Source organism: Pristis pectinata, chromosome 19, assembly GCF_009764475.1.
Source record: "Pristis pectinata isolate sPriPec2 chromosome 19, sPriPec2.1.pri, whole genome shotgun sequence".
In the NCBI taxonomy this organism is placed as follows: Eukaryota; Metazoa; Chordata; class Chondrichthyes; order Rhinopristiformes; family Pristidae; genus Pristis; species Pristis pectinata.
Window position 1 is genome coordinate 43,923,784 of NC_067423.1, and position 25,434 is coordinate 43,949,217.

Genomic DNA, 25,434 nt, shown 5'->3' on the forward strand with positions numbered 1-25,434 from the left:
CATTTCCCCCCCCACCTCACCATCACTGGGCATCAGTCGTGCTCAGTGCCTCCCTCCTCGAAGCAGTGTTGATGGGAACAGGCTGGGGAAACTGTCCTGGGTCATTCTGAGGGACACCATCCGTTATTTGATAAGACAAGATAAGATCTCTTTAGCAGTCGCATGTAATTGAAACACACGGTGAGATGCCTCTTCTGCGTAGGGTGTTGTGGGGGCAGCCCACGAGTGTCGCCGCGCTTCCGGAGCCCACCTAGCATGCCACTTGTGTTACCACTTTCAGGGAGCTAAGAACCTGCACCCCGAGATCCCTCTGTACATCAATGCCACTAAGGGTCCTGCCGTTAACTGTGTACGTCCCTCCTACATTTGACCTCCCAAAGTGCAGCACCTCACACTTGTCCAGATTAAACTCCATCTGCCATTTCTCTGCCCATATCTACAACTGATCTATATCCCGTTTTATCCTTTGACAGCCCTCTACATTGTCCACAGTTCCAAAACAAAAGGCCAGCAGGACATAATTCTCAGTCCTTGTTACTGAACACTGAGCCTGGTGCTGGGGTCTGCGGCGCACTGACCGCGTTTAGTGTGGGTGCTGGCACAGAAGGTCTCTAGGCCACCTCAGCGGCGTGGACACCTCCCTCGGAGCTCAGTGCTGCCTGCCTGAGCTCAGGGTACCCATGACTCCCAGCGATTCCAATGAGATAAAATGCCACATGTTCCCTGCAACAGCACCCGTCCCATATGGAGGAGATCCGCATCTGTTTCTGCCGTAGTTGTGTTTCAGCTTTGGGCTGGAAAGACCTGTGCGAGATTCCCATCCCGGTTATCGCATGGACTCCTTGTTTACTGGTCAGGACACATCCCCAGCAGTCAGCGTCAACACTGAGGCAGGGAGAGTTGTACACCTGGCTGCCCCGCCGACTGATGATATTCTTGGTTCACAGCTGGTCTGGGTAATAGCCTTCATTGCCGCCGTTCTGCTTGGCCTCGACATCGGGCTTGGTGCTGCCATTGGATTTGAACTGCTGACCATCGTGTTCAGAACCCAGTTGTGAGTACCCTTTCGCTCATCCACTGTTAGAGCTGGGGCTGAGTCTCGGGCCACTTGTCGCTGACTGGATCTAGGGAAACGGCCCCTACAATTGTGGGCCAGTGGGAGCCACCGCGTCTGACCACACTTTGGATGTTGTTCAAGGTCTGGTGACGTCGGCCACCTCGGCACCGGGCGCGATGCTGCCGCTGAAGCCGGCCTCCACCGTGTTCAGACTCAGTGCTACAGCTCGTGCTGCCTGACGTTGTAGATGTGCTGCCTGACGTTGCAGATGTGCTGCCCGGCGTTCCAGATGTCCTGCCCGTCACCGACTTCACCGAGTGCAGTTCCTCCCTCTCTGTTTGACGGTCTACACTTTGTCCCAATTCGACAGGGGGTCCAGTTAAACCATAAGACCACAAGACAAGGGAGCAGAAGTCGGCCATTCGGCCCATCAAGTCTGCTCCGCCATTATAGCATGAGCCGATCCATTCTCCCATTTAGCACCCCCCCCCCCCCGCCTTCTCACCATCACCTTTGATGCCCTGGCTACTCAGATACCTATCAATCTCTGCCTTAAATACACCCAATGACTTGGCCTCCACATCCACCAGATTCCACAGCCAGATTCACCGCTCTCTGGCTGAAGAAATTTCTCCGCATCTTCTTCCCATTTCCTCTCTTTATCCGCCCCGGCCCAAAGCCTTGGAAGTTCTAAACTCTCTACCACTCTCTCCCCTTTAAAATGCTCCATAAAGACCTTGGCACCAGTCCTAACTTCTTTTAATATTGTGCCATCAAATCTTCAAAAGCCCAAGTACCGCGGATGCCGGGCGGGTGAAATGACTTGGTCACGGGAAGCCGATCTCCCTGACATTCGGAGACTCCAGTGCAGCTCACAGCCAAGTGCGTTCCGTGCTTCCACTTTGCTGCTTGGAGGCCGGGTCTTGTTTGATCATCACCTCTGTTTGCAAATTTTTATTCAGCGAGACGGGTGCATTCCAACCTCTCTGCCCCAGGAGCCCTGCCCATGGAGGGGAATTAGCCACGTACAGGGAGAAGGGGTTGGTTTAATTTGGCATCGTGGTCGGTTGGTGCAGACATGGTGGGCCGAAGGGCCTGTTCCTGTGCTGTACTGTAACTACGCTGCATAAAATTTTGACAAACCCACGCGGGGCGAGCAGGAGTAACTGGGGGACCTGAGGTCAAGCGTGACCGGCATGAGAAGAGCTAAGGATGGTGGGGTCTGGATCTCACAGTGGAAGGTGCAGGGGCAGAAATGGTCAGCGCAGACAGACAGGTCCCATGTTAGCACAGTGCGGGCCACAGCACAGTGCAGGCCACAGTGCAGTGTGGGCCACAGTATGTGTCACAGCACAGTGAGGGCCACAGCACAGTGCTGGCCACAGTGAGGGCCACAACACAGTGTGGACCACAGCACAGTGTGTGTCACAGCACAGTGAGGGCCACAGCACAGTGTGAGCCACAGTGCGGGCCACAGTGCAGTGTGTGCCACAGTGTGTGTCACAGCACAGTGAGGGCCACAGCGCAGTGCGGGCCACAGTGAGGGCCACAACACAGTGTGGACCACAGCACAGTGTGGGCCACAGCACAGTGTGGGCCACAGTGAGGGCCACAGTGCAGGCCACAGTACAGTTCAGGCCACAATGTGGGCCACTGCACAGTGCGGGCCACAACGTGGGCCACAGCCAGCAGCAGGGCAGCGAGCTCAACCTGATGAGCTGGGTTTGGTTGGCGTAGACACAGTGCCCCAGGCGGGCTCCACCTCCCTCACCAACCTCCCAGTGACCGCACTTTCCCTTCAGCCCACAGTGCTCCGTATTGGCCAACATCAACGGGACAGACCTCTACAGGAACAGGAAGGACCATGTCAATGTAAGTGGAGCAAATAACTGATATTAAACTCTGGGATTTAAACCTTCGATGAACTACTACATGCACACTACCGCCACTTGTGTCTCACCACAGATCTATGAGCCGGAGGGAGTGAAAATCTTCCGATGCCCTTCACCCATTTTCTTTGCAAACATTGACTTCTTCCGGACCAAGCTGACAGAAGCTGTAAGTTGCTGTTTATCAAACAACTTTCAAAGATTAAACGGACTCATTTATCGCAGAATTTCCGCAAGAAATCTGTTCCCAAAATATATATAACCCCAATAGTATTGCTCACATATATATCCCATATACTTACCAGGGATCATCCATCTCAACCAGCAGGTTTATTCTGGCACTAACCTGGTTATAGATCACATCAACAAACCAAGGCCTGGTTTCCAGCAACAAGCCTGTACTGTCACCACGGAGTTAACGATGACTGTTCACTTCATTTATTACGAGGTTGACATCAGTAAAAACCACCTCAAATCTCACCTCGATTGTGGTCATTACACAGCCCATTTATCACAACGTAGAACACAGAACAGAACAGGCCCTTCGGCCCACAATGTCGTGCCGACATAGCTATTCCCTCCTACCTACAGAATGCCCATAACCCTCCATCTTCCTCTCATTCATGTGCCCATCCAAGCCCCTCTTAAAAGCCTCCAATGAGTTTGCCGTCACCACCCTATCAGGCAACGCAGTCCAGGCATCCACCACTCTCTCAGTAAAAAAAAAACGTACCCCTCATGTCTGATCTGGACCTACCCCCCTTCACCTTAAGTGCACGCCCTCTGGTATTGGATCGCTCAATAACGGGGAAAAGATACTGCTTGTTGCAACAACAACAGTTGCCAACATGCCACACATAAGGTACCGGAGGGACTCAGCGGGTCAGGCAGCATCTGTGGAGGGAGATGGACGGTTGACGTCTCGGGTCGAGACCCTTCATGAAAGAAAGAGGGGGGTAGCCAGTATGAAAAGGCTGGGGGAGGCTGGGTGGGTGAAGCAAGAGCTGGCGGGTGATAGGTGGATCCTGGCGAGGTGGAGCAGGGTATATGATAGGTAGCTGGAGGAACGAGTCTGGGTGAGAGTGTGATCGACGAGCAGCAGAGATCACAGAGAGATGTCCAGCATTAACCCAGTAAATTGATGACATTGTTTCAGACATAAACTAGTTTTATTATCTAATTCAAACATAAACCAAGCTCATTTACCATACAGTGTGAGCTATAACTTTCTTGATAAATTATATTTTTCTGATATTCTGGTTAAATTTCTTTATAGTTTCCATTCTAAAATATTTATGTGTTTTTTAAAAAGTTGGGCTGGTTATTCATTGATCGATAGGCTTAAGGAAGTCGTGCTGCAGCTGTATAAAACCTTAGTCTGACCGCACTTGGAGTATTGTGTGCGGTTTTGGTGACCCCATTATAGGAAGGATGTGGAGACTGTGCAGAGGGTGCAGAAGAGGTTCACCAGGATGCTGCCTGGAGTAGAGGGTATGAGCTATAAGGAGAGGTTGGACAAACTTGAGTTGTTCTCCCTGGAGCGTCAGAGGCTGAGGGGAGACATGATAGAGGTTTTTAAAACTATGAGAGGCATAGATAGGGTAGACAGTCACAATCTGTTCCCCAGGGTAGAAACGTCAAATGCCAGAGGACATGCTTTTAAGGTTAGAGGGGGAAGTTTAGAGGCGATGTGTGGGGCAAGTTTATTCATGCGGAGAGTGGTAGGTTTCTGGAGTGGGTTACCGGGGTAGTAATGGAAGCAGGCAGTTTGGAGGGGTTTCAGAGGCTTTTAGACACATGGATATGAAGGGATGTGGATGATACACAGGAGGAGGACACTTAGTATAAATCGGCATCAAGGTCGGCACAGCATTGTGGGCCGAATGGCCTGTCCGGTGCTGGACTGTTCTATCTATCTTTATTTGCTTTCTCAGTCTGGATTTAACTCTTCCCATACAGATTGGGTTTAATCCACTCCGGATCCTCCGTAAGCGGAATAAAGCCATTCGAAAGATCAAGAAAATGCTTCAGAAAGGAGAGCTCATGGCCACAACAGTGAGTTGTTCCCACTGTAGTCGTTGCAGAGGGCAAGGGACTAGCCCCCCTCGCAGTGAGCTGACACGGCTGCAGTTCAAGACTTAATGTAATTTTAGGTTCTGCCAATGGCCGCAAAAGGTTTGGATCTGCTCCGTCAGGGCACCTTGAGACCGGCATCTCAAACACTCACTCTGCCCTCCCACACAGTACAACCTTTCGTTCAACCTCCGTCAGTGAGGATATTCTACTGTGCTAGCATTTTCTTTGGAAAATATTACTACGATCAACTTGGGTTTATTAAATGAATTGTAGAACCATACAGCAGAGAGAACCAGGCCATTCAGCTCACTGTGTCTGTGCTGACCGACATTCCCATTTAAGCCATTCCCATTTCCCAGCACTCCGTCTCTGCCTTGGTGATTCAGGTGCTCATCCCCAATCGTTCTAACTGTTGTGAACACCTCTGCCTCCGCCACTCTCTCAGGAGGTGTGGTCCACGTTCCAACCACCGTCTAGATGAAAAGAATTTCCTCCGACCCCTCTAAACCACTCATTTCTCCCCTTAAACCCATGCCGTCCAATCGTAGATGCCTCTGCCCTGGGGGAAAGAAACTCTCACTCTCTACCCTGTCTGTGTTCTCTTCATTTACGTAAACCTTGCTCAGATCCCCCTCTGCCTCCTCCGTTCCACAGACGCAGCCTCTCCCCATAACTGAGACACTCCAGCCCCACCCCCCACCCCAGGCAACAACCTGGTGAACCCCCTCGGCACCCTGTCCTGTGCAGTCACATTCTTTGTTTTACCCCTTTTCCTGAAGGTGGTTTATTCAGTGATTACCGGATCACAATTATACAATATAAGATAAGACAAGGTATCTTTATTAGTCACATGTACATCGAAACACACAGTGAGATACAGCTTTTGTGTAGAGTGTTCTGGGGGGGGGGGCAGCCCGCAAGTGTCGCCACACTTCTGGCGCCAACATAGCACGCCCACAACTCCCTAAACCGTACTATACAACAGTACTGCATGATACATGCTGTTCACAGTTTCAGATCATTACACAGACCTCACTATCCAGAACACACTCAAGCCCCTGAGGCACCCACCAGTCCCGGAAAACCCCCTTCTGTATCCGTGGATACCGCGCGCTCCTTCCCCAGGGACACACGGGCACGGACATAACCCCAGAGGAGGGGTGGGCCTCACATCCTTCCTGTCGTGAGGTGACCCAGAATGGTGCACGCAATAGTCCAGCTGTGGCCTAACCAAAGTTGTACCAACACTGCCCTGTTGTATTCAACAGTCTGTGAACCTGTGAACACTACCTCATTGCCCCTTTATTTTGTGTACTATTTATTTATTTCGTAATTTAAGGTCTTTTGTTGGTATTGGTTTATTATTGTCACTTGTACCGAGGTACAGTGAAAAACTTGTCTTGCAAACCGATTGTACAGGTCAATTCATTACACAGTGCAGTTACATTGGGTTAGTACAGAGTGCATTGAGGTAGTTCAGGTAAAAACAATAACAGTACAGAGTAAAGTGTCACAGCTACAGAGAAAGTGCAGTGCAATAAGGTGCAAGGTCACAACAAGTGAAGCGAGGTCATAGTCCATCTCATTGTATAAGGGAACCGTTCAATAGTCTTATCCACAGTGGGGTAGAAGCTGTCCTTCAGTCTGGTGGTACGTGCCCTCAGGCTCCTGTATCTTCTACCTGATGGAAGAGGGGAGAAGAGAGAATGTCCCGGGTTTGTGGGGTCTTTGATTATGCTGCTGCTTCACCAAGGCAGCGAGAGGTAAAGACAGAGTCCAAGGAGGGGAGGCTGGTGTCTTTCCACTGTGCTGCTGCCACAAAACAACCCGTTTCACATCATATATCGGTGGGAATAAACCTGACTCTGATTCTATTCCACTCAGCCCGTATGCCCCCTTCCCCACCCTGTCAACCTGGGATGCCACCTTCGGGGATCTACAGACCTGTGCACCAGGCTCATCCAACAAATGAACAGCAGCTGGAAATGTCCCTTCCCCACCGGTCACCGCGGCTGACGGCCGGGTGGTGGGACCCCCGGGAGCTGACGCAGACAAAGGGCGAGAGACCCGCAGGTTCGAGGCACCTCCGGCCGGGACACTGGGCCTGTCCCCACCACAGCCGGGAACACCCATAAAACGCTCCCAGTTTTATAATTCACCCCAGATTCTCTTCAACTCCCTCCCCAAACTCTAACACTCACCTGCACACTGGGGGGGGGGGGGGGGGCAATTTGCAGCGGCCAATTAAACCCACTGACCCGCGGGGCTGCGGGATGTGGGAGGAAGCCCAGGGAGAACGTGCGAACTCCACAGAGGCAGCGGCCAAGGTCGGCACGGAGCGCGGGTCCCTGGAGCTGTGAGGCAGCGGCTTACCCACCCGCACCGGTGCCCCTCCCCACCTTCCTGGGCTCTTCCTTTGTCTTCAGCTGGTGTTCAGAGTCGAGGGAGAGTTTACTGTCAGGTACACAAGTCCGTGTATTCGCAGGAGCAATGAAAAACTTGCCTGCCGCCAGCATCCACAGGCACACAGCAGCAGATAAGCAGCGTTCGCAAGAAAAACATCAATTAAAACATAAATTAGACGCAGTTTCCATCCGTCCTCTGGACCAACCCACCGCAGCCCGCAGTGCTGCCCTGGTGTGGGATGGCACAGACCTCCCCCCGACGCCCAAACCCTCTGACTGCCCACCTCACCGGGGGCACCCGTTCCTTCCAACACCCCACCCCCTCCACCCCCCTCCTTCACACCCCCCTTCTACACCCCCCCTCCACACCCCCCCTTCCACACACCCCCGTTCCACACCCCCCCTTCCACACCCCCTTTCACACCCCCCCTTCCACACACCCCCTTCCACACACCCGCTTCACACACGCCCTCCACCCCCCTCCTTCCACCCCCCTCCACTCCTTCCATACCCCCTTCCGCTTCACACACACCCCCTTCCACACACCCCCTCCACACACCCCCTCCACACCCCCCCTCCACACCCCCTTCCACACCCCCCTCCACACCCCCTTCCACACCCCCCCTCCACACACCCCCTCCACACACCCCCTCCACACCCCCCTTCCACACCCCCTTCCACACCCCCCTCCACACCCCCTTCCACACACCCCCTTCACACCCCCCTTCCACACCCCCCCTCCACACCCCCCCTCCACACCCCCTTCCACACCCCCCCTTCACACACCCCCTTCCACACCCCCCTTCCACACACCCCCTTCCACACCCCCCTTCACACCCCCCTTCCACCCCCCCCTTCACACCCCCCTTCCACACCCCCCCTCCACACCCCCCTTCCACACCCCCCTTCCACACCCCCCTCCACACCCCCTTCCACACACCCCCTTCACACCCCCCTTCCACACCCCCCCTCCACACCCCCCTCCACACCCCCTTCCACACCCCCCCTTCACACACCCCCTTCCACACCCCCCTTCCACACACCCCCTTCCACACCCCCCTTCACACCCCCCTTCCACACCCCCCTTCCACACACCCCCTTCCACACCCCCCCTCCACACCCCCCCTTCCACACCCCCTTCCACCCCCCCACCAGCGCCTCGGTCTCTGGGCACGGCCCACCGCACCACCTCGGGTGCAGCCCTGGGTCAGGACGGTCGCCGGACTGCCCCTCGCCTTTCACGGGACAGCAGCCGCCACACCCGCCCCCACGCACCCCGTCAACGTCCCGCTCCTGAGCCGGCCGCCCCCCCGCCCGCCCCAGCCTTAACCCCGCTCCGCTCTCTGCGCAGAAGGGGTACGTGGAGACCGCGGATGGACACCGCCCGAACGACTCGGACAACGAGAACGACAAGAACGAGGAGGACCCGGACGCCGCGCCCGACACGCGGGAGCTGCCGCTGCGGGTTGACTGGAGGTCGCTCCCCGCTGGGATCCACGTCCCCGGGGTGGACACACACAGCATCGTCCTCGACTTCGCTGCCGTCTCCTTCCTCGACGTGTCCGCCATGAAGGGCTTGAAATCGGTAAACACCAACTGGGCAGGCGGGGGGCTGACCCGGGGGCGTCCATTTGTGGGTCTAGGCCTCCCAGTGGTCCCAGTGTCACCCTGTGTGTCACACTCCCAGTGGTCCCAGTGCCCCGTGTCACACTCCCAGTGGTCCCAGTGTCACACTGTGTGTTCACACTCCCAGTGGTCCAGTGCCATGTGTCACACTCCCAGTGGTCCCAGTGTCACACTGTGTGTTCACACTCCCAGTGGTCCCAGTGCCATGTGTCACACTCCCAGTGGTCCCAGTGTCACACTGTGTGTTCACACTCCCAGTGGTCCCAGCGCCCTGTGTCACACTCCCAGTGGTCCCAGTGTCGCACAGTGTGTTCACACTCGGTGGTCCCAGTGCCCTGTGTCACACTGTGTGTTCACACTCCCAGTGGTCCCAGTGCCCTGTGTCACACTGTGTGTTCACGCTCCCAGTGGTCCCAGTGCCCTGTGTCACACTGTTCACACTCCCAGTGGTCCCAGTGTCACACTGTGTGCTACACTCCCAGTGGTCCCAGTGCACTGTGTCACACTCCCAATGCCCTGTGTCACACTATGTGTTTACACTCCCAGTGGCCCTGGCCCCTGTGTCCCAGCCAGTGACACAGCCACCCCCACCCTGCCCACAGCGTACATCTCCTGGGGACACTGGACACAAGCGGCCCAGCCCCGCCTCTGCTCCCACAGCAGTCTTTTGCGTTTGAATCAGGGTGGCAACAGGGTGCCCGTGGGTTTGCCGAAGTCTCATCGTCCACATTGTGCGACGGAGCACACACTGTCCTCTCCCCCCGATAACTAAAAACAGCAGATTTAAGAACCTGCCAAGGTTTTGAATCTCAGTCACAGGTCTCTCGTCCTTCACTTTCTGTCCCAACAGATCCTGAAGGAATTTGTCAGGATTGAGATCGATGTTTACATCGCTGCCTGCGATGTGAGTTTGCTTCCCGCGAACCTTCCCCACAGAATTGGGAACAACAGAGGGTACTCAGGGCGGGAGTGGCTGGGAACACAACGATGGTCGCTGGTGGTCACTGGACCGCGCTCCGTTCACTACCACTTCCACCGAGGCACCGCAGCTGTACTGCGTAACCTCCCGAGGCAGCCCCAATGTCCACAGACGAGCGGAGGACTTGAGTTGAGTGGGGGACCCACCACCTCGCCTTCCCCACCATGCCGCCGCCAGTTTAAAGTCCCGGCCCTCGCTGGGAGGCTCCCCACCAGAGGTCTGCAGTAAAAAGCTCAGCGGTTTCCTTTCAAGGTGGGGAGCTGATGTTGGTGTCCTGTCGGTCATGACCACAGCACTCCGAAAACGAACAGACCAAAAATCCGCAGGGACGCTCTCCCTCCCACAGCGGGATGTGGAAGAGGTGCCCGATGTCAGGGTGTGGAGCTCATTCAGTGTCCTGACCCAGCCTTGGACCGGGGCGGCCCCCCAGACCACGTTACAGAGGCGCAGCGTCTCGCCGGGGTCGCGGTCTTTGGTTTGAGATCGGAGCTGAAAGACTTTAGATAGAGATATTTGAATGTAATTATGTTATTCGCTTTCAGGTCTCCTCCTGGAAAAATTAGAAAGATGTGGATTCTTTGATGAGGAAATCACTCCAGAAATATTCTTCCTGACGATCCACGACGCAGTGCTCTGTATTCTGGACAGACACGACTCCATCCATACACTGAGCGTCAGCAATGGAAAGGTGTGTCCTTATTTCTGTTGCTGATAAATCAGGATCATGGTTAAACATTTCAGCCACTTCCCAGTTTTACTCGAGGCAGCCAGAACAGGCTTGGGCAGAGAGGGGCGTTGCATTTATCCTGCCCTTGGTGGGCCTCGGGATGTCTCAGGGCTCAGCTCAGGCCGTGTTGTAGTGCAGGAGCCAGCGTCACGCAGCAGGCACAGACCTCGGCAGAGAGGCGGTGGACGGCCGGGCACGGCAGGGAGCAAACAGCCCGCAGCGGAGGCCGATGCCCACGTTGTTCAGGAGCTCGGGTTGGAACCTGACACGAAACACAGGGAGAGGAGCAAGCCCGTCAGTCCAGGAGTACTGTCCCAGCACTGGGTTAGGTCCCGTACACTGTCACCTCCGTCACCTACAGTGTAACCTACACCGTCACCTCCATCACCTACACTGTAACCTCAGTCACCTACAATGTAGCCTCAGTCACCTACAGTGCAACCTACACCGTCACCTACACCATCACCTCCGTCACCTACAGCGTAACCTCAGTCACCTACAGTGTAGCCTCAGTCACCTACAGTGCAACCTACACCGCCTCCGTCACCTACAGCGTAACCTCAGTCACCTACAGTGTAGCCTCAGTCACCTACACCGTCACCTCAGTCACCTACATCGTAACCTCAGTCACCTACACCGTCACCTCAGTCACCTACAGTGTAACCTCAGTCACCTACACCGCAACGTCAGTCACCCACACCGTCACCTCACATCCCTGCTCTTACATTCTGTTCCTCTAGAAACGAATGCCAACATTGCATTTGCCTTCTTCACCACCGACTCAGCCTGGCGGTTAACTTTCAGGGTATCCTGCACGAGGACTCCCAAGTCACTTTGCATCTCTGAATTTTGAATTTTCTCCCCATTTAAATAATAGTCTGCCTGTTTACTTCTTCTGCCAAGGTGCACGACCATACACTTTCCAACATTGTATTTCATTTGCCACTTCTTTGCCCATTGTCCTAGTCTAGCCAAGTGTCTCAGCAGACTCTCCGTTTCCTCATCACTACCCGCCCCTCCACCTATCTTTGTATCATCGGCAAACTTAGCCACAAAGCCATTTATTCCATAATCCAAATCGTTGATATACAACATAAAAAAGAAGCGGCCCCAGCACAGACCCCTGCGGAACACCACTGGTACCGGCAGCCGACCAGAACGGGATCCCTTTATTCCCACCCTCTGTTTCCTGCCAATCAGCCAATGCTCTATCCATGCTCGTAACTTCCCTGTAATTCCATGGCTCTTATCTTTTTCAGCAGCCTCATGTGTGGCACCTTGTCAAAGGCCTTCTGAAAATCCAAGTACACAACATCCACTGACTCTCCTTTGTCTAGCCTGCTTGTAAAAATGTCAATAGGTTTGTCAGGCAGGATTTTCCTTAAGGAAATTGTGCTGAGTTCGGCCTATCTTGTCATGTGCCTCCAGGTACTCAGTAACCTCATCCTTGACAATCGACTCCGACAACTTCCAACCACCGATGTCAGGCTAACAGGTCTATAATTCCTTTTTGCTGCCTTGCACCCTTCTTAAATAGCAGAGTGACATTTGCAATTTTCCAGTCCTCTGGAAGCATGCCAGAATCTATTGATTCCTGAAAGATCATTACTAGAGCCTCCACAATCTCTACAGCTACTTCCTTCAGAACATGAGGGTGCATTCCATCTGGTCCGGGAGATTCATCTACCCTTAGATCATCCAGCTTCCTGAGTACCTTCTCTGTTGTGACCCTGACTGCACGCACGCCTCTTCCCTGAAAACCCCTGGGTGTCCGGTATTGCTAAACAGTTAACCCTGTGTAGATATGCAAAATATTGGGGATGCAAACTGAGGAAATAGTGGAAATATTGGTCATCACTCTGTGGAGAGAGGAACAGAATTAATATATCAAGTCAATGGCCAGTGCTCACCATTTAACATTTAGAGAAAAGCACTAACTGACAGTGCAGGAAAAAATGCAGTGTCCTGGTTGAAGGAACGGGAAGAAACACACACTGTGTTGTCATCTTGAGGCAACTGTCACCAGGTGTCGTGCGCATTTAATGCAGAAAAGTGAGAATGGGGAGCCCTCAGATCACACCTCCTTCTCCTATTGTCCGCAGGTGACCGAGGACAAGGAAAAATTACAGGTCGAAGAAGAGTTAGGAAGAGAGACTGCTCGGTAAGTCAGGAACATCTCTGGTGCTTCCCAGCAGAGCAAACCTCCCCTGCGTTCGCGACAACTCCCACTGAATTGCTCCAGCTCTTTTGTGTGTGGCCCCTCCTCTGTGCTGATGCCCCTGTTGTGTGGTTTGCTTTCAGGTGCAGCCAAACACACAGTTCTGAATCCCCGGGCACTGAAGCCTAAACACAACTGACCCAGGAAGGACACTGATCATTATTTTGAAAACTAAGCCGCATTTAGCAATGACTATTTTATATTAATTTGAATTATCTTCCTGTGCAGAATTTTACCCCAGTTCCTAGACACAATGCTTCTAAGAGTAATATTATATCGTAAATAGTTTAATAGAAAGGATATGTTGTCACAGACGGAAACCCTTCAGTGCCTCCCTCACCGCTGCCCCGAGGTCTGCTGATGGAGATCTCTGTGGCACTTCCCACGCAGGTATCTCCGTATTTCCTATCAACATAAAAGGAGGCACTCGGCCCATCGAGTCCATGCCGGCTCACGCTGCAATCCCATTTCCACACTGATTTATCCCGTAATCCGTCCTCCCCAACCTGCTCCAGTTTCCACCACTGAGGGCAATACCACCCGCCACCCCGCACAGCCCTTGGGTGGTCACAGGGAGACGTGCGGACCCCGCACGGGTCGCTGGGGCTGCGAGGCGGCGGCTCTGCCGACCGCCCTGCTCACGTTTCCCGTCGTTGGCAGGCTGCAGTATCCCTTGGCAGCTCCACCTCAGCCATGCTGTGTGTAAATGAAAGCTTCATCACACCACAGCAAAGGGCAGAAAGGGACAACTGTGAGCGGAACTGGACCTAAACAGCTGGGTACATCTCCCGGAGCCTACACTGGTCAAAGATGTGAAATGACTTCAGGAGCCATTCGTACGAGGGGATTCCTATGAAACGTGGCCCGCCTCTCTGATCCTGTCACTCACTCCTAATGTGCTAAGAGTTATTCGGGAAGGGTTATAGACGCCAACGTCCCATGGTCTGCAGAGTTACATTGGATTTACCTGTTATCTTGCATTCATTCAACGGTTCGATTAAATACAAAATGTTCTTGTTTGTGGGTCTATGCTGGGACAGTGGTTGGTAATTCTGGGCCAGTGGGGTGGCTGGAGGAGATGCTGTTCCTCGTGGAGAAATGTCGGACTATCTCCCGGCGTAGGTAACCCAGCCGCGGAGGCCGGCGGGTTTGGGGGGGGGGGGGGGGGAGACTGGCAGCCCCCGCTCCTGCACCTGGAAGTCCTGACAGCTCCGCGCAGGTTCCGGCCGCTCGCTTCACACCGCTGCCATTGGTGCAGAGAGACCTGGGGGCGAAATGCATAGCATAGTCGCCTGCATAGCAGCAGCCAAAGAAATGTCGCGGTTTTGTAGCGCTCTAAAGCACCTTTGCTGATTCCCATCGATTGATGAGACGATGGAACCTGAAGCAGAAAGCAAACTGCTGGAGGACCCCCGGCGGGCCGGGCAGCATTGCGGAGGCAGGAGGATGGTCGACGTTTCATGTCGGGACCTCTGCCTCCACCGATGCTGCCCGACCCGCTGAGTTCCTGAGTTTGTGTCTCCTTGGCGGGTTGCCAGCCACAACTCAGGACCCAACAACGGGCCAGCTCTCAGTTCCCGATTCTCCTCCGTTTTCCCACGATGAGTGTTATGAAGGATGGTTTAAGTGCGCGGAAATCCACACGTACAACGGCCCAGCCTGTAGAGGCCTGGCCAACGTGATCGACGTGCAAGTCGCCTCAGCCTTGCCTCCAGCATCGTTCTGCTCATATTCCTGAGGAAATGGAGGCCTCAGACTGTGGATGAGGTTGCTCGGGTTTATCTGACTAAATGTGTACATCAGGGCAATAAATAAAATAAAATGCTTAGGGAAAAAAAGCGGTATCTGACTGTTGTCAGGCTAGTTTTTGTGCAGTTATCACCAGAAATCTTGAGGGGTTTCCACCACATTGCCGGCGATGGAATGGTGGCGGTCACTTCTACACTCAGCGGAAGGTGATGTCGTGGACCGAGGTAAGTGTCCCTTCCTGAGACAGGCTCGGATAACGAAATACATGCGAACACCTCAGCAGTCAAAAACTGACCGGCTGTCCAGCATCTCATGTTTTACGTACCTGAGCAAACGCGTTCATTGTTGGCGGGAAAACTGTTGTCACAGAGTCATCCAATCACACGGCACAGAAACAGGCCCTTCAGCCCAGCACGTCCATGCTGACCCTCAAGTGCCCATCTGTACCTACCACAGTCGCCGGCTTACAGTCACCATCACCCTCTGGCTCCTCTTACCAAGCCAATTTGCTCACTTGCCTTGGATCCCACGGGACCCCTGGTCAAAATGCCTTGCTGAAGTCCATGTAGACCACATTGGCCTCACTGCCCCCGTCGATGCCTTTTTCTTCAGTTAGTTCTTCAGAAAACCCAACCAAATTAGTCGGGATCTCCCACGAAAAACTGCATACTGTCTATCTCTGATCAGTCCCTGCCTTCCCAAGTGTAGACTTCGTGCTGTCTCTCAGAATGTTTTCCGGCTAACAAAGATGCAGAAAGTCTCCACCAGGGCCCCAGCAACCTAAATACCTCTAAGCATCAAAGTTACCCGATCTCTCACCATTAACAAATACTGTTATGATCGCTAAAGCGATGACCAAGCCTACAGCCACACAGCACAGAAACAGGCCCTTTGGCCCATCATGTCCGTACAGACCATCAGGTACCTATCTACACCAATCCCGTTTACCAGCACTTGGTCTGTGGTCTAGCTATACCTTGGTGATTCAAGCGCTTGTTCAGATAGCTATTAAACTCTGCCCCCAACAACCCCTCAGGCAGTCTGTTCCAGAGTCCAACCACCCTCTGAGTGAAAATATTTATCTCAGCTCCCCTCTACTCCTCATACTCTGCACTTTATACCACTTTATCTGTCTATAGCTCCCTGAAAGTGGCTGCACAGGTTGATAGGGCGGCAAAGGAGGCGTACGGCACGCTTGCCTTTACTAGCCGAGGCACTGAGTTCAAGAGTTGGGAAGTTATGTTGCAGATTTATAAAACTCTGGTTAGGCCGCATCTGGAGTATTGCATTCAGTTCTGGTCGGCCCATTCCAGGAAGGGTGTGGAGGCTTTGGAGAGGGTGCAGAAGAGGTTTACCAGGATCCTGCCCGGATTAGTGGGGGGCATGTGCTGTAAGGGGAATTTGGACAATCTTGGGTTGTTCTCTCTGGAGCGGCGGAGGCTGAGGGGAGACCTGATAGAGGTTTATAAAATTATGAGAGGCAGAGATAGAGTAGACAGCTGGTATATTTTTCCCAGGGTCGAAAATGCCTTAAGGTGAGAGGGTTAGTTCAAAGGAGATGTGCGGGGCAAGTTTTTTTACACAGAGAGCGGTGGGTGCCTGGAATGCGCTGCCAGGGGTGGGGGTGGAGGCAGATACGATAGAGGCGTTTAAGAGGCTTGCAGATAGACACATGGATGTGCAGAGAATGGAGGGATATGGAGCATGTGCAGGCAGAAGGGATTAGTTTACTTAGGTGTTTAACTACTAGTTTACAATCACAACATGGTGGGCCAAAGGGCCTATTCCTGTGCTGTATTGTTCGACGTACACCTCTGTCAGGCCCCCGCCCCCCCAGCCTCCTCACTCCAATGAAAGCAAACCCAAACCATCCAGTCTCTCCTTATAACTGAAGCACTCCATCCCAGGGAAGTTCCTGGTGAAGCTGTTCTGCACCCTCTCCGGTACAATCACGGCCTTTTTTTTTAATATAAACATTTATTCGCTAAAAGCACTACAAAAGACAACCAGTGTCAATACACTACATCTAATACAGAAAAGATGAAACTAAGCAACGACATACTACAGTAGAGAATGCAAACTAATACTAATGAAACACACACGCAACGCTACACCCGTTAACGCAAACGCAACACTTCAAATAAGAATCGCGTCCTACCGTCCACGACACGCGATCCCCTGAGGGCCCACCGAGCGTGGAACTCAGCTAGGGTGCCTGCGGAGACTGTGTGCTCCCTCTCTAAACACATCCACGCGCGCACGTAAGCACGGAAGACGGGCAGGCAGGCAGACCGGCCAGCACCCTCGGCCGCCCGCCGCCGCGTCCCGTGCATGGCCAGCTTGCCAGGCCCAGCAGGGGACCCACCAGGAGATCCCCCACGCGCCCTGCCCTGCACTGCACCGGGTGCCCGTAAACCAACAGCGTCGGGCTGAAGTGCAGCCAGAACTTGAGCGGCAGCCCCTTCAGATACGCAGAGGGGCTGCGACCTCTCGCACTCCGCGTACGCGAGGTACACCGTCTCCTCCCGGCCGCAGAAGTGACTTTTTTTGTACAAAACATTTATTCGTAAAAACACTACAAAAAACAACCAACAGCAAATACACTACACCTAGTACAGAAAGAAACAACCCGGCCAAAACCAATACCCGCGCAACACTACGCCCACTACCGCAACACACAACACTTCATACCAAAATTGCATCCGTCTCGTCCAAGACACATGCGATCCCAGAGGGGCCCACTGAGTGCGGAACTCGGCCAGGGCGCCCAAGGAGACTGCATGCTCCCGTTCCAAAGACACCCGCGTGCGCACATAAGGGCGGAAGACGGGCAGGCAGGCCGACCTGCCAGAACCCTCGGCCGCCCGCGGCTAGCGTCCCGTGGATGGCCAGCTTGGCCAGGCCCAGCAGGAGACCCACCAGGAGATCCGCTGCGCGCCCCTCCCTGCGCCGCACCGGGTGCCCGTAAACCAACAGCGCCGGGCTGAAGTGTAACCAGAACTTAAGCAGCAGCCCCCTCAGTACTCAAAGAGGGGCTGCAACCTCTCCCACTCCGCTCTTGAAGCACCACCTCTTGAAGATGTCCTCAATTGCGGGGAGGATGTGCCCGTGATGGAGCTGGCTGAGTCTACAACCCTCTGCAGACTCTTTTGGTCCTGCACATTGGAGCCTCCATACCAGGCGGTGATGCAACCAGTCAGGATGCTCCCCACCGCACATCTGTAGCAATTTGCAAGAGTCTTTGGTGACGTACCAAATCTCCTCAAACCCCTAATGAAGTAGAGCCCCTGGCGTGCCTTCTTCATGATTGCATCAATGTGTTGGGCCCAGGACAGATCCTCTGAGATACTACCTATGCTGCCACCTTTAGGGATCTATGGATTTGTACATCAAAGTTCCCCAATACTCCCCAGGGCCCTCCATTCACCGTGAGCCCTACAAGGGTTGGACCTCCTAAAATATACACCTGCCACATTATATTTCATCTGCCACAGTCTCGCCCACACACTCAGCCCTAGTGTCACCACTGACCAGTAATTTATCCTCCAACTCGGATCAATATTGTGCCTGCAAGAATTTATCAATAATTGGAAACCCTTCAGTGAATAATTCACCTGTCCAACCCCCCTCAAAGTCCTTCCGCCACCGACAAGACACGCCAGGACTGTGATGGAACACTCTCTACTTGCCTGGATGAGCACTGCTCCAACAGCTCTCAAGAAGCTCGACAGCATCCAGAAGGAAACACACTTCCTTGGCACCCATTCACCGTCCTGAACATTCATATCCCTTCACCGCCACCCACGTCCACAGTGCGTTCCATCTGCAAAGAGCACTGTGGCACCTCCAAACACGCTCTGCTCCGAGCTGTCGGGCTCACATCTGGCACATGGGAACACCACCTAGCTCCCCGTGGAAGATACACAACTCCCCGACCTAGGATAAATCATTGCTGTTTCTTCATCCACAGAAAATTCTGAACGGTTAGAATTCTGGGATGTCCTACCCAGCGGGAGCACCTTCTTCGGAAGGTCTAGCAGTTCATGCTGGTGGATTACCGCCACCACATTAGAGGAAAGTAGGTATAAGCTATCCATTGCCAGCAATACTCCCGCTGTACAAAAATGAATAAAACAAATTCAATTCGATTTGACTTGATATACATTTAGAAACATTTGCAATGCTGAAGGAAAAACCGTAAACCAGCTCAAGCTCCTATGTTGTATCACTCGAGTAAGATCCAAATTACATTTTAAATAAAATCCCGATGGACCTGGTGTGAAAAAACCATTTAAAACATTTCACCGATGCGGAACACACTGCCATGCAAGATTATCCGGTAAAATGTGAGGTGGAGAAATCATGAGAAAATCCTCATTTCACTGTTAGCTTGTTCGTCCAAGCATCAGTTACAGGGCTTGTTTAAGCCAGCACCAGATGCAATCATTACTGAACCAGTTCCAGAAATAATTAAGTAGATTCTATTTTCCACTTTCAATCCTTAAAATCACAACACTAATGCTCTGTACTTTTATTTGAAAACAATGCAATACAAAAGAATTTCAATTAAACTTGCCTGGAATTTTAATTCTTTCCTGTTCTTGGACATTAAAAGATGTTTTCAATAATAAAACAATATTCAGTTGGGGTGAGAAGATCTGAGGCAGAGAAAATGACAACGCAATACAGAGAATGCAAAATCATTGGAAGTTGCTGGCAATCACTTATTTTGGATTGATTTAATATTCAAATGCACAGGAATTCTACAATTCAAACAGAAATTGACAAAAATATCTCCATCCTACTATCTGGAATTGATCTCTCAGGCATCACTACATGTTGTCAACTTAAGGCTTTATGTATAGGTTCGTCTTACCGTAACATTAAATTGCTTACAAATGGAATATTTATTTACAGAATATTTTACAGTGTTAAGCAGTCAGAGAATGGATGTTAAGGTATTTACTTAGATGACATATACCAACTACAGGCTCACAAAATGGCATAAAAGTATAATCCTAACTACTTGCTCCTCGACCTGGAACGTGCTAGTCGCCAGTCCCTTGAGGATACTTAGAGTATTTACTTCTAACGTTCACTGATAGTTTCCTCACACAAGCACCAATTGTGACAGATCAACTTTATGCACTGTTAAAAAATATAGTTGGCATACAGTCCAAAAAAATAAGCTGCACGGGCAGTGAGGCATGAAACCCCACCGACCGACACACAAACTGTGAGCTGCAGAGCCACTCCACTTAACCCTTTTACACTGCAAATCCCTTTCTGCAGGCTCCCAGAACAATACAGAGAGATTTGGATCTGAAAACCAATGTAGGACAATGAATAGTTTCTGTCCACAACTTACTGATAGTACGGTCTGTACCGTGCCTGGTCAGGGTGGTGTGGCGCGGGCAGCGGAGGCCTGTGGGGGTGGGACTTGAATCCGAGGTGGAGGGGGGCCCCTGGGAGCAGGCCAGACGCCGATGCCTGGGCTGTGCCCTCCGGGCTGGGAAAACGGAGGGCTGAGAGTTCCCTGGTCCTCCGTGTACTGAGGCATCGAGGAGGCAGAGTAATGGTGGGGAGGAGGAGTATTCACGGGGGGCCCCGTGTGCTGGGGAGGGGGTGGTCCGTGGGGAGGATGGTTCATATATGGCGGCATCTGAGCCAAGATGTGGCCCTGGCGGAGGTTGATTGGGGGGGGGAGCTGCGGACAGAGGTGGGGGTGGAGCTTGGTTGTACACCATGTCGGGTTGCCGGCTGCCTGCGCTGGGTGCTGCATGGGGTGGCTGATTGGTGGAGGAGGGGGAGGAGGTGGGGCATAGTGCTGCTGCGGAGGCAGCAGGTGGTGCGGGTGAGGGACTACCGGACTGCTCTGGTATTCGGGGTGGTGGTGAGGAGTGGCCGGTGGGGGGTCCCGGTTGCCAGAGCTGGAGGAATCATCTTGAATGGGAACCGTGATCAGGTTGCTGTGCTTCCTGGTGGTGACTGTCGAGATTCGGAAGGTTTCCTGATTGACGGACCTGGGCGGCGGAGCGAGAGCCATCTCGGAGGGTGGTGGACGGATGTCCTCGTGCGTCTGGCTGTAATGGTCATGTGAGACGTGCTGCAGAGGAGGTGGGGGCATCATGATGGCGTGCTGCTTGGGTGGAAGGTGAGGCATGTGATGCTTGTCCTGTGGCATCAGGAAGCGCTCGGCGATCTCTGCCGGAGGGGCCATGGCAGTGTGGAGCTGTTCCGGCTGTGGCCTGATGACCGCTTTGCCAGTTCTCATGTGTCTGTGGTTAATGTGAGCTTGCAAGTCTCTTTGAGACAGATAGGTCCGTTTGCAGCCTTGGACAATACTACACATGAACAGTGAGCCCCGCAAACACTGCTCGATGCGCTGGACTGGGTCGTTACACCTAAAGGATGAAAAATAAACAGGTTTTTATCTGCCGCTTTGGTTTGTTTCAATAACCCTGACCCTTGTGCTTTGATAGTTCAACCCACAGTCAAACCGTGCATTATATTTATTCATTATTGAGATCAAAATCACTAAGATATCTTTAATAGTCACATGTACATCGAAACACACAGTGAAATGCATCTTTTGCGTGGAGTGTTCCGGGGGCAGCCCGCAAGTATCACCACGCTTCCGGCACCAACACAGCATGCCCACAACTTCCTAACCCGTACGTCTTTGGAATGTGGGAGAAAACCGGAACACCCAGAGGAAAACCACCCAGACACACGGGGAGAACGTACAAACTCCTTACAGACAGTGGCAGGAATTGAACCCGGGTCGCTGGCGCTGTAATAGCGTCATGCTAACCCCTACACTACAAGTGAACCATCACCTTCTAAAAGTTTGATCCATTCATTATAGCCAAAGGCTCAGACTTTCATGGTTGATACAAAGGAATCAAGATTCAGTAACACAGACCATGAACTGCTCCTCAGACTGAGAATAAGCAAGATAGCCGATGCAGTTCCAGCTTTCAGTTCACGGCTCACCTCGAGTGATGGAAGGGCCATGGTCTAACCTGAAGTGACAGACTAGAACAAAGTTAACCTATCTGCCGCCAATGTCATGATGGTGAAGAACAGGTGATACTTTTATGAAGTGACCAGCAAGCTGTATCCAAAGCCACTGTATCAGCACGTCCCCTTTGACCCTCACCCATTTTTATTGATGCACCACAGAAAGCATCCTATCTGGATGTATCACGGCTTGGTACAGCAACTGCTCTGCCCAGGACTGCAAGAAACTGCAGAGAGTTGTGGACACAGCCAGTGTGTCGTGGAAACCAGCCTCCATGGACTCTTGTCTACACTTCTCGCTGCCTCAGTAAAGCAGCCAGCATAATCAAAGACCCCACCCACCCTGGACGTTCCCTCTTCTCCCCCCTCCCATCAGGCAGAAGATACAAAAGCCTGAAAGCACGTACCACCAGGTTCAAGGACAGCTTCTATCCCGCTGTTATAAGCCTATTGAACGGTCCCTTCGTACGATAAGATGGACTCTTGGCCTCACAATCGACCTCGTTATGTCCTTGCACTTTATTGTCTGCCTGCACTGTCTCAGTACATATGACAGTAATAAACCAATTTACTAACCATAATGCTAGGCTAAACTAATCCCATCTGCTTGCATGTAGTCTGTATCCCTCCATTCCCTGTCAAAGTGCCTCTTAAACATTGCTATCATACCTACTTCCACCACCACCCCTGGCAGCCTGTTCCAGGCATCTACCACTCTTGTGTAAAAAAAAACCTCTCACAGATCTCCTTTAAGCTTTCCCCTTCTCACTTTTAAGCTATGCTCTCTAGTTTTTGGCAACTCCACCTTGGTAAACTACTCGACCTCTCATCGCTTTTTGTATACTCGTATCAGGTCACCCTTCAGCCTCTGACTCCCCAGAGAAAATGATCCAAATTTGTTCAACCGCTCCTTATACCGAACACTCTAATCCAGGCAGCATCCTGGTGAACCTCTTCTGCACCCTCTACATCCTTCCTGTAATGGGGGCGACCAGAACTGCGCACAATAATCCAAATGTGGCCTAACTAAAGTATGACACAGCTGTAACACGACTTCCCGGCTTTTATACTCAACACCCCGACCAACAAAGGCAAATATGTCCTACACTTCCTTTACCACTCTGTCTACCTGTGTTGCCATTTTCAGGGAGCTGTGGACCTGCACCCCAAGATCCCTCTGTACATCATCTCCCAATGTGCAGCACCTCACACTTGTCCGGATTAAACTCTATATGCCACTTCTCTGCCCACATTCCCAACTGATCTGGATCCTGCTGGATCCTTTGACGACCTTCACTGTTATCCACCAACTCCACCAACTTTTGTGATGTCTGCAAACTTACTCATCAGCCCGTCTGCATTTTTGGCCAAATCATTCACATATATCGCAGATAACACAAAATAATAATATGCGCACATACCCATGTCCCAAATAAAATATATATAAAACAATAAAAGCAAGGGTAGGCCATCCAGCCCTTCGAGCCTGCTCCTCCGCGCCACTGTACTAGCCCCACTTCCCTCGGATGAGGAATCTGCGAAGAAATTTCTTCTCATTTCTAGTTTGAAAGGCTGATCCCTTACTTTGAGACTGACCCCTCACTCTAGAGAGCGCAGCAAGGCGAAACAAGAGTACGGTATGTATCCAGCTAAGCCTAATCTTCAACTCAGTCATGGAGTCATACAGCACGGAAACAGCCCATTCAGCCCAACTGGTCCATACTGACCAAGATGCCCATCTATGCTCAGTCTTCAATGCCTGGGTGATTCAAGTGCTCGCCCGGACACTTCCTAAATACTGTCAGTGACTCTGCTTCCATCACGCTCTCAGACAGTGCAGTCCAGGTCCTCAACACTCTCTGGGTGAAAGAAGTCCCCCTCAGATCCCCTCTACCTCACTTCCCCTTACCCTAAATCCATGCCCTTCAGTTTTATCTACCTCTGATAAGGGGAAAATGTTTCCTGCGGTCTACCCTATCTATAACCCTCATAAATTTTACAGTTCCTCAATCACGTCCCCTTTACCCTCCTCCGCTCCAGGGGAAACAGACCCAGCTTCTCCAGTCTCTCCGTGTAACGGAAGTGCCCCGTCCCAGGCATCATCCTGGTGAGTCTCCTCGGCACCCTCTCCAGCACTACATCACCTTTCCGATAGCAGTGACCCGAACTGCACACCGAACTCAAGGCCTGACTAAGGTTTTATTAAGTTGGAGCATAACCTCCGTGCTCTTGTATTCAACGCCCCGAACTAATGAGGGCCTTCAAGGATCTTCAAACTTGAACACTAACATCCCTCTGTTCCTTAATGCTCCCTAGGACCCTTCCATTCATGGCACATGTCCTAAGCCTCATTAGTATTTCCAAAATGCATCACCTCACATTTATCTGGATTAAACGCCATCTGCCATTTCTCAGCCCATTTCACTGTCACAGCGATATCACCCTGTAGCCCAAGACTACGCTTCCCACTGTCAACTACTCCACCGATCTTTGTGTTACCTGCGAACGTACTGATCATGCCTTGTACATCCACATTCAGATCATTCTCACATATCACAAACAGCAAGGGTCCCAGCACTGATCCCTGTGGAACACCACTAGTCACAGGCATCCAATCACTAAAACTGCCTTCTACTAGCACCCTCCATCCCATACTGCCAACCAATTTTGAATCCAATTTACCCTTGATCCAATAGATCCTAACCTTTTGGTCCAATGTGGGAGATATCATTGAAGTCCAAGTAAACCAGCACTGCTGTAATGAAATGATCTGTATGGATGGCATGCATGACAAAGTTTTTCACTGTACCTGGGAACGTGACAACAATTTCCCATCTACTGCACTGCCTTCATCAGAAAATTCAATCAGTTTGGTCAGACTCGCCTTGACAAAGCTATGCCGGCTAAATGGAGAAACACTGCAGATGACTGAAGTACAAAGTGATCTAGGTGTCCTTAAGCATGAATCACATCAAAAAATAGCAGGCAGGTATAGCAAGTGATTCAGAATGCAAAGGGCATATTGAACTTTATTGCAAGAGGGCTGGAGATTAGAAATAGGGAAGTATAGTTACAGTTGTAGAGGGGACTGGTGAGACCACATCTGGAGTACTGTGCACAGTTTAGGTCCCTTAGTTAAGAATGAACATTATGGCACTAGAGGTGGTCCTAAAGAGCTTTACTGGGCTGATTCTTAGATCTGAGGATTGTTTTGTCTCACGCAGTTAAAGAATCTAGACCTATAATCTTTACATTTTAGAAGAATGAGGGCTGATCTTATTGAAACATAAGATCCTCAGGGGGCACAACATGGTAGATGTCAAGATGTTTTCAGTAGTTACAAGATTAGGGAGCAGTCATTTAAAACTGAGGTACACAGAAACATTGCGCTGACCTGCATAGGGCAGTGAATCACTGGAATTCGCTATCCCAGAGTTATGGCAGGCTCGATCGTTGCGGGTATTTGAAGAGGAGGTAGATACATTTTTTTTACATCTTGGAAAGATCAGGGAATCAGAGGGCAATGGAGAACTGGCAGAGGAGATTGAGGGCATGGCCATATTGAATGGCTGGGCAGGCTTGAGGGGCCGAATGGCCTACTCCTGTTCTTATCTTCCAGTGCTGTTATGTATTTGGGGTGTGGCAGGAAACTGGAGCGCTTAGGGAGGGTGCACCTACCACACAG

At 52.0% G+C, this 25,434-nt stretch overlaps 2 protein-coding genes across 2 annotated transcripts in view; one reads left to right on the plus strand and one right to left on the minus strand.

Moving 5' to 3' along the window:
- Nucleotides 1–13,106, plus strand: part of LOC127580593 (chloride anion exchanger-like) — a 48,817-nt gene extending 35,711 nt beyond the window's left edge. Inside the window, exons 12-20 of the mRNA XM_052034179.1 lie at nt 948–1,054; nt 2,860–2,929; nt 3,023–3,115; nt 4,906–5,001; nt 8,779–9,012; nt 9,904–9,961; nt 10,575–10,720; nt 12,862–12,920; nt 13,061–13,106. Of these exons, the coding sequence (XP_051890139.1) occupies nt 948–1,054; nt 2,860–2,929; nt 3,023–3,115; nt 4,906–5,001; nt 8,779–9,012; nt 9,904–9,961; nt 10,575–10,720; nt 12,862–12,920; nt 13,061–13,106 (909 nt within the window). The remainder of the gene's footprint in view (nt 1–947; nt 1,055–2,859; nt 2,930–3,022; nt 3,116–4,905; nt 5,002–8,778; nt 9,013–9,903; nt 9,962–10,574; nt 10,721–12,861; nt 12,921–13,060) is intronic.
- A 6,169-nt stretch (nt 13,107–19,275) lies between these two features.
- Nucleotides 19,276–25,434, minus strand: part of LOC127580399 (E3 ubiquitin-protein ligase Hakai-like) — a 69,837-nt gene continuing 63,678 nt past the window's right edge. Inside the window, 4 exon segments of the mRNA XM_052033807.1 lie at nt 19,276–20,147; nt 20,149–20,406; nt 20,408–20,475; nt 20,478–21,130. Coding sequence (XP_051889767.1) covers nt 20,091–20,147; nt 20,149–20,406; nt 20,408–20,475; nt 20,478–21,130 — 1,036 coding nt within the window. The 3' untranslated portion in view covers nt 19,276–20,090.